The sequence below is a fragment of the Macrotis lagotis genome, chromosome 4, assembly GCF_037893015.1.
Source record: "Macrotis lagotis isolate mMagLag1 chromosome 4, bilby.v1.9.chrom.fasta, whole genome shotgun sequence".
Taxonomy (NCBI): Eukaryota; Metazoa; Chordata; class Mammalia; order Peramelemorphia; family Peramelidae; genus Macrotis; species Macrotis lagotis.
In genome coordinates, this window is record NC_133661.1 from 252,270,591 (window position 1) to 252,285,116 (window position 14,526).

Sequence of the window (14,526 nt, forward strand, 5' to 3'; positions counted from 1 at the left end):
TTTTTTCCTATTCCTATCCTATCCTACAGAGTGTCTCAAAAATTTTTGTGCAACTTTTTACTATTAAAGACTAAATAGTTATTAAAAATTTGAACAGTTTAAAACGGCACTAAAATATTTGGAACACAGACAGAAGCAAGAAGTGAAGTTATTGTAAGAGTACTCTCTAAAAAGTAGAATTTATAAAAAAAGTAATAGGATTTCAGCAAAGAAAGAACACATAGAACACTAATGATACAAATTAAACCTTTTTTTATAGTTCAAACATTTTACTTTTAAAAGCTCGCAAACTTTTTGACATTACACATACATTATCAAATCAGCTTAAATCCATGACACGGTGTCTACTTATATGACTGCCTTCCATAATATTTAAAAAAGTAGAAAAAAGAAATGAACAATTCCAGAATCCAAAAAGGATACTAAATCATCTGCAATTAAAAAATTCTAAGATACCAAATAAACTTTTATTGTACTAGAATTTTTTCTCAAACTTGATAATGAATAAAAAGTGCCAAATATACATATCAATCATTACTAAAGAGAAGCTCCAATTTAATGTCTTTGAGCACAGATGCTTACCATTTCTCGTCGTCTCTCTTCTTCTCTTTCAGCCTCTTTCTCATATTCTCTAGTTTTCTTCCGTTCTCTGATCTCCCAATTCTTAAGTCGCTAAAAGAAAATTTCAAAAGTATTTAAAAAATAACAATCTCAGAATAAGCTTGTCCTTGACCAAGTCAGAGTGAGACCTATAGCAGCAAAATAAGAAAAAGAAGTCCTGGCTCCTCCTATTACCTCTTGATAAGCAGCTTCCTTCTCCCGTAATTTTCTCTCCAGCTTTCGTCGTTCATAAGCATCTTCTTCATCCTCTTCTCGGTCTCTTTTCTTGTCTTTTTCTCGCTCTCGTTCCCTTTCTCTTTCTCGTTCCCGTTCCCGTTCTCTTTCTCGCTCACGCTCCCGTTCTCTCTCTCTTTCCCTCTCCCGTTCTCGTTCACGGTCTCTGCTCTTCTCTCTACATATAACATGTAGCATAAAAATCATTCTCATTTCTTTCTCTCTCTCTCTTTTTTAAAAGTTTTTGTAAGGCAATGGGGTTAAGTGGCTTGCCCAAGGCCACACAGCCAGCTGGATTTGAACTCAGGTACTCCTGACTCCAGGGCCAGTGCTCTATCCACTGTGCCACCTAGCTGCCCCTGCCATTCTCATTTCTTAAAAAGAATATTCTAAACTATCAGAAACAGCAGGCGTTTAATTTCTAATGAAATACATTTTTTCTACTTTGCTATATTCATAGATCACATTCTAATCAACTTAAGTATTCTTCTTGGTATTCCAAGAATTAGTTGATATTTTTGGTACAGATCTTTGAATCATTCAGAGCAAAGGCAGTCCATGTAAGGAACATGTTTCTAATAAGGAAAATTTGAAACAGTTCTGCATCTTAAAATTTGAACAACTTGGTACTAAGAAGTTAAATGATTCAGAAAGCCATTGTGTCAGGTGGCTCTTAGACAAGGTCTTCCTAATTGTGAGGTAATACCCCTTTTTTACTATTTCATTTATGCATACCTCTCATACTACCACATATTATAATTTCATATGAATTGTTAAAAGTAAATCAGGGTATAAGAGAACAAAATAATTTACTAAATGAAATTGTACATGGAAGGTCTAATAGCTCTATTTAAGAGTATGCAATTCAAAGCTACATGGGGGCATCTGGTCCAGAGGTGACAAACTCCCAACATTCTGAGTGTGGACAGAACCAGATTAAAATGTAATTGGGAATGTAAATAATTTTACATTTACAGAATAATTAGAAATATACTAACATAATGTTAAGTTGTGGTTTTCTATTTAAATTTGATGCAAGTGCTCTATTCTATTTCTGTCATTTTAAAAATAAAGTTGAGGTCTAGAAAACAGAAATAACTTGCCCAAAAGGTCAGATACTAAGGAACAGAGCTGAAACCTAAGTCAAGATTTTCTCAGACTCTAAAATCCAACCGTCTTTTTCATTATTGAATCTTTCATGAATACTGATTATGTATCATTATTTGGATGACAGTAAAATAATTAGTTTAATGATATTTTTATATAAATCAAAGAATGGAAAAGTAGATAGAAGTGAGCAATTTAAACAGTCAATAAGTCAGGCTGTAAAAGTGTACTTGTTTTAGGAGCAAAGTCAATAAAAATAAACTAGCCTTATCCATTCCTGAAATTCAACCCAAAAATACTTTCAGATTATGTCTTATTTTTAAAATCTCATTTATAGCAAACAGAATAGTTTTGATAATTATTCTGATCATCAAATGAGGCACTAAATTATCAAAAGTACATATAACTCAGTAGTATACCCAGTGTAAAAGAACATCATCAATCATGGTTTGGGAGGAGGTAAGAGACAAGTTCTGCTTATCAGTGGGTTGAGAAGTCAATTATTAGTCAAAATACCTTAATACACAAATTTCTTTTTTTTTTTTAGGTTGTTTGTTTTTGTTTTTTTTGCAAGACAATGGGGTTAAGTGGTATGCCCAAGGCGACAGCTGGGTAATTATTAAGGGTCTGAGGCCGGATTTGATCTCAGGTACTCCTGACTCCAGGGCCAGTGCTCTATCTACTGAGCCAACTGGCTGCCCCAATACACAAATTTCTTAATTAGGTTTTTAACTATGGAAATCTAGAAGGACATCATAATTTCTTTTTTCCCTTTTTATAATTTTCTTATATAAATAAGCTACTCATATCTCAAAACAGATAAGGCACTTAAAAGGTTCTGTTACAAAATAGTACATAGAATTTGAATGTATGAGTGAACTTTTTCTTTTCTATTAAAATGCTAATATTTAGTCATTAAAAACAATAAATGTATCACATGCATAAAAAAATAATCAGTAACTACCATATATTAATTTCATGCTTAATAGCCTAAAGTCACAAAATGACTAACAAAAATTAAGCTGTAACTTGAACTAATGTGATAGACAGTATTACCTTGTGCTACAAGGTAAATTTATACCAGAATTTTAAATTATAATCATATTGTTTTACCATCCTGAAAATCTGTTAAAAATGAATAAGTTATTAGAAAGGAATTTTTATTCCTTCTTATTTTCTTGAAGTTGGGTATGAGACAAGGAGGCACCATAAATAAAGACTGGCTATGGGTACTTCTTTGGGGCTCAGATAACTCACCTAAAAAATACCACACTGATAAACTTAAAGAAATTAAATTGCTACCTTCTCATATAGATATATGCAAAAGAGCTAGTGGATAACCTCTATACAGTATAAAAGTATGACCATAGTAGGGATATATCACTCAGAAATCACTTTCACCTGCTTCTTATTCCAAGATGGTAGGTACTGAGTCAAATACTGTGTGTTGATCTGGGATTGATTTATGCACTTAGAAAGATTTGATTTGTGTAATTTAACATATTTATTACATAGCTAGACAACCTGAAGTGTTGAAAGTCAGAAGATAGTTGCTACTGATGGTAAGACAAAGAAACACAGGGAGCTCAAGTTTTAACTAATCTCTCTTTTTCAATCTAAAAAAAATCTTCATTGCCTCATACAAGATAAAAGTTCAGGGGGTGGCTAGGTGGCACAGTGGATAAAGCACCGACCCTGGAGTCAGGAGTACCTGGGTTCAAATCCGGTCCCAGACACTTAATAATTACCTAGCTGTGTGGCCTTGGGCAAGCCACTTAACCCCATTTGCCTTGCAAAAACCTAAAAAAAAAAGTTCAATAAATGCTTGTTGATTGAATTAATTTAAAGAATACAATATTCAGTTCTTTTGTCAAAGCGATTAACTTTCTATCATGGAAAGGGGACCAAAGAAGGTACTATTTCCTTAGGATTATTTTCAGAATTTCCTGAAATCAGGTTGACAAAGCATTATTTTAATGTCATTAGAATGAGAGATCATAATGAAGAAGGCACAGAAGTGAAAAAAAATTAAGAAATTTGAATTTGTCTTAGATCTTGCACTAATGAGGTAAATGATGCTAAAATGTTCAACTTCTCAGCTTTCTGCTCTGTCAAATGAAGAATTCTGATAATTTTTTTTTTTTAGGTTTTTGCAAGGCAATGTGGTTACAGTGGCTTGCCCAAGGCCACACAGCTAGGTAATTTTTAAGTGTCTGAGGCTGGATTTGAACTCAGGTCTTCCTGACTCCAGGGCCGGTGCCCTAACCACTGTGCCACCTAGCCACCCCCAATTCTGATAATTGTTAAGACCCATTCTAGCTTTAACAGTTTATGATTACAAAAGAATAAATTCAATACCTCAGCTAATCCAGTAACAAGATACTCAATATAAAATAAAGTAACTAGTTGCCCTGAACTCCATATTACGGAATCCACTTTCCTAACTTATTATATAGATTGTGACATTTAAAAATGCAACCAGACTCAAGACAGGTTTGCTACTATGGAAGAATTTATCTTCTTTGTTTGGTTTTATTTTTTGTGGGACAATGAGATTGACTTGCCCAAGGTTACACAGTTATTGAGTATAAAATGACTAACGCCAAATTTGAACTTGGGTCCTCTTAGCTCCAGAGCTGGAGCACTATCCACACTGTCCCACCTAGTTGTCCCTGGGAAGAATCTATTTTGCTCTAAATCAAACTCTTAGGAGGTCAAATCCATGACTTGGAAATCATTAACCCAAGCTCTAAATAGGCAACATAAAAGAAATTAAAACCAGAAAGGTGAATACAATGTCTTTTCAGTCATGGCATCAAGAAAATAACCATCAGTCCCCTCGAACTTACCGTGATCTACTCCGATCTTTATTACGGTCTGAGCTTCTTTCCCGGTCCCGGTCCCGATCTCTCTCTCTGTCCCGCTCTCGGTCTCTCTCCTTTGTCCGGTCTCGGTCCCTATCCCGCTCTCGTTCCCGCTCCCGTTCCTTCTCCTTTTCTCGTTCACGTTCTCTTTCCCTTTCTCGTTCCCGTTCTCGCCTTTCTCGTTCCCTTTCACGTTCCCTCTCTCTTTCTCTCCGTTCTTTCTCAATTTCCTGTCTCTCTTTCTCCTTTTTGCCTTTCTCTTCTTCCAGTTTCTAAAAACCAATAAGAGAACTTTCAGAATTAATTCTTTAGCTGCAGGATTCAGATCTTTCCCGGCGCAACGCCCAATAATGGGAATGGATGCACCAAAACCAGTGGTGCTTTAACATTAGATGTTTAACATATTAACTTTATATCTTATAAATGATAAATCAAAGTGAAGCAATCACAAGACTAGAATTCGTGCAAAAGCAGACTCTAAAGATACCATCAATCTCCAACCTTGGATGCTGGGAGATTGTGTGAGTGTGGCCGGCCTTTCAATAAGTACATAATGGCTACACTGCGATAAAAAACTTGATGGTTCAAAGCTGAGACAAAAGTCTCCAGAAATACAATGAATTGTTCAGCACTAGACTACAACTTTATTTCTGCAAATAAGTAACTATAAAGCAGTCTGAAAACTGGGAAATATGAACCCCAAAGAACTCCCAACCCAGAAAAAGATTTGAGGGAAAGATTGGGGGTTTTGCAGAAAGATTGGAAATAATTTGTCAATACTGATACAAAATAACCAGAATTGTCCTGTCCTCTGGTCTTCCCACCCTCCAGAAAGCTTTCTAGCTAAATCTAGGCAAGAGCTATTCCATTATCTATTTTATTCCCACCATTACAAGATGGATAAGCCCACCAAGTATCAAAAAGATTGGAAATCACTTTTTTCAAACAGAAGTTCTAAAAGGGGTTATTTGCTACAGTTTTATTGAAATGTATATAAACTGTATCTTTCTATTTAATAAAATAAAAAGCAAAGCAACATATCTATGCCCAGAATTCCTATAAGACAATAAAAATACATCAAGATAATGACAAATCCATCCTTGGAAGCAATTGTTGTGTGTTAACTTACAGATGCTGTGCTAGGACATGGACCGCCAACACTGGATTAACCTTGCCTATAAGCTATGTTTCTGGGAGGAAGAGCAAGTACATGGTTCACAAATAAACCAAATAACAAAGACAAAGTTTGTCAACCTGACAGATTGCCAGTGCACCACACGGTTTTTACACATACTCAGCAGAAAAAACCCCAAACAGGAAAAAACAACAACAACACGTTTATCCCTTTGGCTCCATGTTTAGTGGCACTGCAATGAAATGAAAACTTCAACAACAATTGTGCATTGTCTTTTCTTCATCATGTAAAGCATTTAAAACAACTTTAAAAAACAATCTTACCTGTTAAGACACTCTTCCCTCTTGTCCATGGATCAGAGAACTGACAGAGAATTATGAAATAAAGCTAATTCACAAGGGAGCAATCTATCCAGATACTGGGCCAGTCTGTATTTAATGTGAAATACAGGCAAACCCAGCACCGAATACATTGAGATTACAAAAGGAAGAGAAAAAAATGGCAGAAAGCAGACAGAGACGATCAAAACTGAAATCCTATTTAAAGGGGCAAGGAAATTCATCCTTTAAAAGATCCTGATATCAAATCTTAATTTATGAGATGGGGCTAGACTACATGAAAACTTTGAAAGTAAACTTACCTCAATTTCATATACTTATATAAATGTGTTTAAATACTGAGATGAGGGATACTTACAGATAATTTTAGCTGTTCCAATAGTAATTTCTTTGGTAGCATTCCTGGATTTTTCTCCTCAAAGCACACTTTATTCAGTGTACTAATTCTTTCATTAGTGTATCTTTTGGCTTATGTAAATTAGGCTTAGATTTTTAGAACGCATTTAAAAAGTTTTCTTCTTGCAAAGCCAATGAAAGAATAAATAAATCTAATTTATAAAAGGTATTTTTATCTAACGGGTTTCTATAAAATAGAAGGTCTAGAGAAAAATGAAATGGGGCTAGGAACAGAAACACAGATGTAGGAAAGGAACAGAAAAGGAGAGGTAAAAGAATCATCAATCTTACCTTGTGTTCTCTTCAGACTCGTCCGTGCTGTAAATGGACGCCCCCTGCCACGCTGATTACCCTGACAGTCTGTGCTTATTTAATAAACTCATACCAAAACATGCAAAGGTTCACTGTGCTCATTACTTTGTTACAGATGTTCCAAAAGACCCCTTTAACCATACCACCCAAATTAAGGAACAACAATTTTTTAACTTTTTGGAAATCCAAAATAGTCCCCAATGAAATATGTCTAAGGCAGCAATATGCCTGACAGCTTCTCAAACTCTGAAGCATATATATTTTAGATTGATTTTTTAAACCACATAATTTTATCAAAATATACTATTTACATGACAGGGCTTATTTAACAAATCAATGACCAAAAAAAGGGGAGAGGGAGGGAGAGGAAACCACACACACACTTCTATAACATTTTTCACTCTTACTTGGTCCCCAAACTTGAATGCTGAAATTTGCCAAAAAATACTCTTAATTCCCCACTTTTTCATTCCCAAAATTAATTTTGGGAGAAAAATAACATATTTTTAGTCATACATATAGTTGTTGAATAAAAGCACTACGAAAGTGAGGTAGGGCTAGACACAATGGATGACTTGGATTTGTGGGGTTAAACCATTTTACCAAATTCCAACTTTGAATTTTCAAAAAAAGAAAAACAAAAAACCCACAACATAACTATGTGAAGGAAAAAAAAAACACTTATCAACATTTTACTGCTGAGTTAACTGGCTACTCAGTCCTAGGGGAAGAGCTAATACCATCTTACCACTTAAACATTAAAATACATTTCATGCAGAATTTGCTTTTCATGGTCCATAAGCATCACCTTCAAAACCAGAAAACATTCACAGATGCGCTAACATTGAGAAGCTTTTGTAGGCAAGGCTTATAAGAGGGATTTACTATGCACAAATATTCATTTCCAAGCCAGTTACCCCTTTGCATATTTTTCTGAGGGGGCATCCATAAATATAATAAAAAACAGAAGCTCATACTTACATCCTATTCCTTGTTACTTTCCAAGCTGAGAGTTTCATCTTGCATTAGTCACCATATGATCTCTATCATAATGGTGGGGGTCAATGAATAGATTAGCTTTATGGGAATTTACAGTTCTTCCATGCATCTAAATTTTGGTAAGTCTGGTAACCACTGACCTACTTTTAAAATTTTCCCCCTCTCAAATTAATTCTATGCAAATAATAACCCTTAAATTTAGCTCTAAATCAAACTCTTTTCTTCTGATTAAACTTCACAACTGCCCACAGAAATACACTAAAGTGTATGTTATACTGCTGCCCCCTTGAATTGTTAAAAATCCTGAACCTGATGTTTAGGTTGAAATTTATGGAAAACAAATATTCTTTATTCACATTAAAGTGAGATGACTGCAGAGCAATCATTAAATAACTGAAGGAACTAAACATAAAATGTACAGGACCACTTTAATGTGGTACTGGTCGTTGGTTCTTGTTTTTCTATCTATATATCTATTATACCCTAGTATAAATAGCATTTTTAATTGAACTCTAAGGTAATGTTGATTTTAAGTGGTCTTTTTTTTTCTTTTTTGGATTCTGTAAAAAGTCTAATTTGGTATCAAGTGCAAAAACAAGAATACTACCTTGTGTGTGTCTCTGAATTTACTGATCTCTCGTGATATCAGGTCTCTTTTGTCTTCTTCCATTTCTATAGCGTTTATGTCTTCCTAAAAGACAAGGGGGACAGGAGGGAAAAAAAGAATGAAGGTCAATCAACATCAATACAAAGAGACAAGAGAAAAGTCGAAGGTTAGAGGTTTTGTACCAGTCTTGTAAGAGAAAAAAAAAAGCCCTTCTGCAGTATCAAACCTGACAATCTGATGTTAATGAGTGAAAAATCAGATGGACAAGAGTCACAAATCTGGCAACTAGCAGTAAATATAGTCATTGTCAAAGCCTACAATGTAAACGAACCTTGGTGATGAGTGGATAAGGGATCAGTGGGGCCACTGGAAATCTGCGGAAAATCTGCGGAAAAATCCACGAAGATTTTTTTTTTTAAAAATAGAGTTCACACTACTCTGAAAAACAATGTTCTGTATGTTTGTACTGTAAGCAATACTGTATTGCTGTGATATTAATTCCTTGTCAAAGTTATTTGATACTAAAAAATAGATTCCACTCACTCTCCACACCTCCCCCTCCCACACCCCCTCCCCCCTCATTCAATGGAACAGGGAGGGACTCAGTGACTAACATTTAAGCAGAAATTTTCTCTTGATCACCCTCCAGGAAACTGGACACTGACATGAGCAAACTTCTCCCATAATCCTTTCCATATGGCAGGTTTTCTTTCTTTCCCTCCCAACCCAAGCCAAATATGGAAGTTTTTAGAATTTTCATCCCTCCCCATTAAGGGAAGGTATGTTAAGGGAGTCAACCCAGCAGTCCCACTTCCACTGGGTCTTTGAGATAACCTAGGGGCCATCACTCCAAGGGCCTGGTGGCTCTCCATTATATTTGCCCTGTTTAAGGCTGGATCAGAAAGAACTGACCAAGGAAAATGAAGGCATTTAGCCACATAGAAAACGGTTCATGATCATCTGTGAGGTACTGAAATCCAAAGAATAACATAAACCTTAAGTGTGACTTGGTAAATAATCACATGATAAAGGTTTTACAGTGCTTCTAAAATGGCATACAATATTATTCATGCATATAAAGTATTTCCCATAAATGTAGATAAAATTATTTCCATTCAACGTTTCTTAACAGTATGCCCAAAATAAAAGGGTAGGAAAAGACCTGAATATTTCCTTTTCAACCTGGATTTCCTATTCCTCAGACTAACTGAAGTGGAGAACAAAGTAGGGATGTGACACTCAAGACCCTGGGGAGGAGTGTTTTCATCTCGCGCTGCTCTTTCAAATTCCTCCAGCTAGATAGATGTTCAACAGCATTATTGTCCATGGAGGGGAATGAGGCAAGGTTTCTAAAGGAAAGGCAGCTGAAAATTAAAGGTGAGTGAAGATCCTCAGTGAATGAGACCTGGTTTCCCGCTTGGAGCAGAGAAAAAAACAACCATGAAAAGGGGATAAGGCAAAGTGAGATAATCTCCATACTAAGATCTTTAAGGCCAGCCCCCATAACAGAAAAACTTTGCACATCATCAGTTACTGGTTTACCCTTCATCACACAATTTTTTTTAAAAAACAGAACTAGAAGGGTGACCCCTTACATAGGCAGAAGCTTCCATCCATGCCAGTGTATTTCTATCACAAAAATATGAAATTTGTGATCACAAAAATTAGGAAGTCAGCTTCCTAAGGCATGATAGAAATAAAGCAATTAAAAGCTTACTATATTCTGATATGAACACTAATGACTTTCTTTTCCCATCAGAAGTTTGAAATTAGAGCAAATGTATAAGATAACAGAGATCATAAAAAGTAAATCGAAGAAATAAATCTGTTTTGTCCGAAATCAATAACACATACGTCCTCCTTCTTTTCCTTTTTCTTCTTCCTGGGGTGAGAGTCAGATTCCTGGGAGGGGGCATTGAGCTCGCTGGAGTATTCCCGTATTAACACTTCAATGGCCCCTTTAATGATCTGATCTCTTCTTTTTGTTTCTTCATCTAAGGCTTCATCGTCATCATTTGTAGTCTCTGGCCTGGCATTCTTGGGAAACAAGGCAAATTCAGAAAAATCACCAACCTAGAAAGTGAAATTTATTTTGAAGCAAGAGTTGGTAAAACCCAGTGTTTTCTCCAAAACACTTGTCTGGGAGTCCTTGTATGCAGCGCTATTTTTATTATCAACTTAGCAAAACTAGGCTTTGGCTTAATGTTTGGAATTTTTTTTGTCTTGTCATTTTCTTCCCATTTCTTTCCCCTTTTAATACTTAAGAATCCTAGGACCTAACCTACCATAAACAAAAAATAAATCTCAAGACTATCAGTCTATATAACTTGTACACAAAAATGATAAAAAGTTTCTACACCATGGACCGATACATTTTCTTTCTTAAAAGTTAGTCAACCACAAGGTTTTTTAGAAACCATATTTCCTAAAAATCATTGTTAAAAGTTCTTCGTTTAAATTCACATATTCTACTGGGTGGCTAGGTGGTGCAGTGGATTCTACTCTTTTTCCTATATAAAGCAATACTCTCCTAAAGTTCATGTAGTCTTCAAGGGAAGCCTAGCTACTTAACACTGTTTCCTTTCCCAATGTTATCCTAACCTTGCACTTGAACCATATTTGTTTCAACTGTAAATCTACTTACTAATTGAAAACAATCTGACTTGCATTTTACAAAAATTAATGCTTATTCAATTAGTTAAGATTTCAAAAAAATTAACAATTCAGAGAGAATATTATCAGTAACAGAGTTTCCATGTACTATAGAATCCTCAAACCTTGGAGAGTGAGGAAGAAGTGATAAGACAGACATGGAAAAAATTATGTTTATTATAATTTTATTTCTTAAAAATATCAAGTACAGATCAAACCACCTGCCCCACATTCGTGGCTTATAGTCACTGTCATAATTATAGTCAAAAGCCATGATACTACTGTTCCTGATTATACACTTTGATGATGGTAGCTCATGATACTAAACTCACATACATAGGTAACTTGATAAGCATTATCTCTGCAGTTCACTTTAATAAAAAAAAAGGCAGGAAAAATGTAGTTCTACCTTCGACATTCAAAAGGCTATAACTAGTTGATCTTTAATTCAACAAGTATATACTAAGCACCTACTGTATTGTATAGTGCTGTGAGATACAAAAATAGACTACAGATTTTCTAAAAAATTGAGTAGGGGGGTTTGTTTCTCAGTTGAAGAATGTCTTTTTATAACTAGATAGTTCTTAGTTATTATGTATATTCTAGCAGACATGGCTCCAGGGTCAGGAAACTATATCACTGCTCAAGTGAATCTATAAATAAATGATTTTCTTAAGATTCATGGTTGTACATAAAAATATGCTGATTATTTTGAAAATCTAAAAATTTGGCTCAGTGAAACACTTTCATGACCAAGCAATATTTAGCATTAGTTAAGTCATACAATGAACTCATTCTCACATGCTATGGATAGAAAGAAAAAATAGTAGTTGATCAAGAAAAACAGACAAATCTGTGGAGAAACCCTGGGCCCACTTGCTATATGCAGAACACTCACATTTTCTTAATTGATAAACATGAAAAATGGTAGGAAGGGCTCAACATTCCTAAAATGCAGGTAATATATAAATATTAGTAAGCTGAAGCATTATTTACAGGGTGGCTAATTTTGGTAAGCCAAAAATACATTAAATTTTTACAGGGCTGGGTAAAAGATTATAGCCAAGACTGGAAAGCAGGCAACAGAATCACAATTATTATCACAAAAGAAGTGGAATGGAAGACCAAGAAGATGTTCAAGTTTTGGATTGGTGCAAAAGAACCCCCCCCTCCACCTTCAAGTAAAATCCTCCACTCAATATCCCCACTTCTTAGTATACCTTAATATGCCCTTTCATAAAGTCATCCATCTACTCACCTGGTAAGATTAATAATTTATGTCAGACAAATAAGCAGTAATAATAATGATAAAAAAAACAACTATAACAATTCACATTTTTAGAACCTGTATACTTCTATAAGGGGAGGACAAGTTGTTTAAAATTGTGTAGGTTTAATTATTATTTGTACTTACTTACAAAGCTGTCTTAATGAATTAGTTCTGTTTGGAATAGTCTGTACCAATGTTTTCTCTGGAAAGTTAACCTTGTCCAGCCTCCCCTTCCTACCTTCATCCCAACCTGGAACAAGCAAACCAAGAGTCATCCACCCACTGTGGGTGGACAAAATATTTAAAATATATGCATACTTTTTAAAAAGTATGTACTTTGGTCATAACCATATTATCAATATGATCTACTAAAGCCCTACATAAAAATTTCAAGAAAAAATTTTTTTACTCCAAATAGGACAGATGATCTACTGGAGTGACTCACTAAGACACATACCCCATTGGACGCTTTCCTCTTCGCTTTCCATTCATCTAACTGTGCCTTAGTCTTCGCATCAACTTTAACTAGAAGCTTCTTCTCACCAATCTGAAGATCATGCAATAACCGAAGGGCACGGAGGGTAGATTCAGGCTCTTTATATTCACAGAATCCAAAAGCTAACAATGGATATGAAGAAATATGTGAAAATATCAATGTATTAATGAATGCCAAGTTTAAAAAAAAATTTATGCATAATTAGAGCAAACTCATTACAGGCATATGCTTACAGTTTGTGGGTTTTACAGGTCCCTTTTATGGACTCTTCACTATTCATTAGCACCTCCACCAAAAGGGAGGAGAGGAAGAAGAAACTCAAATAAAACAATTTACTACGTTAATCTTTGATAAAATTATAGTTGGAAGCTGAAGTTAATGACTAAAATAAGGGTTTGATTTATCTGAATTTTAATTCATACTGTGTTCTCCAAAGTATTACTAACAATTGAGGGCTAACTGCGGTTTAAATATAAGGAAAACAACTACTTTTTAGTTGAAAAAAACGAGATGTAAGAATTTAAAATACTTAGTAAATGGAAAATTAGAAATAAGTTTTTTAACCGGAAAATGAAAAAAATTTAATTAAAACGAAAATATTTGCTATTTACTCAATTTCTTGAGTTTTGTGGCATTACAGGAAAAATGAGGCCTTTTCTTTTTTACTGATAGATCAACTTTGTTATTATTACCACCCTTGAAAATCATATTCAAGGGCTCTTACATAGCTGGCTATCCATCAAAACTGCTGCTTTTCTTCATCGACAGTTCCATTCTGATCATGAAGACCCTTTTCAAACCCCATACCCCCTGCTTAACAGGTTTCTGATACAGGAAGGAAAATATCAAACTAAAACATCAAATAAAACACCAAAATAATAAACTGTTCCATAATGTATTGACTTCCTGCTATCTAACATCAACCACCAATTACTCCCTTCCTAACTACAGACCAGACAAAGAAAACAACTCCCAAAAAAGAACTGTATCCATAGAGCATAGCAAAAAAAAGTTAATTTAACTTATAACAAAGGCAAAAAAAGTTCATCTACCTTGAAGTTTTCCAGATGCACCTTGAACTCTCTTCCAGCTCAAAACTAAACCACATTTCTTTATTTAAAAAAAGAAGATAAATAATTGTTATTTATAAAATCAATTAATTTTAAATGCAAAGATTACATTTCTAATCAGACTAAAATGAAGAAAAAAGGCATAAAGGACTTACTTTTATTCGAATTCTAAGAAATTCAAACATTTTTTGTTAGATAAAACATTACACTTGCAAGAAAGAAAAAAGGAATTTTGTCACATCTTCATAGAAAAGTAATAACTAAAACTTTTAAAATTAATTTGCTATTAAATCATTAAAATGTTTGTATAAAAGTATGACAAAAATCAAACTTTTACTATTATCATTTTCAAGAATGAAGAGATGAAAAAGATCTAATATCAAAAGAAAACTAGATTTGAATCCCAACTCTATGACACAATCAATGTAACCTTGAATTATTTAACC

At 34.5% G+C, this 14,526-nt stretch overlaps 1 protein-coding gene across 5 annotated transcripts in view; it reads right to left on the reverse strand.

The window, feature by feature from the left end:
* RBM25 (RNA binding motif protein 25) overlaps positions 1–14,526 on the reverse strand; it is a 59,053-nt gene that overhangs the window by 23,938 nt on the left and 20,589 nt on the right. For 2 of the 5 annotated variants that reach the window (XM_074235784.1, XM_074235783.1), the window contains exons 5-12: positions 14,063–14,120; positions 12,972–13,132; positions 10,447–10,665; positions 8,924–8,977; positions 8,593–8,676; positions 4,791–5,077; positions 796–1,012; positions 583–672 (exon numbers count right to left, since the gene is read on the reverse strand). In XM_074235784.1, the coding sequence (XP_074091885.1) occupies positions 583–672; positions 796–1,012; positions 4,791–5,077; positions 8,593–8,676; positions 8,924–8,977; positions 10,447–10,665; positions 12,972–13,132; positions 14,063–14,120 (1,170 nt within the window). The remainder of the gene's footprint in view (positions 1–582; positions 673–795; positions 1,013–4,790; positions 5,078–8,592; positions 8,677–8,923; positions 8,978–10,446; positions 10,666–12,971; positions 13,133–14,062; positions 14,121–14,526) is intronic. The other 3 variants (XM_074235785.1, XM_074235786.1, XM_074235787.1) reach the window with 3 other exon arrangements.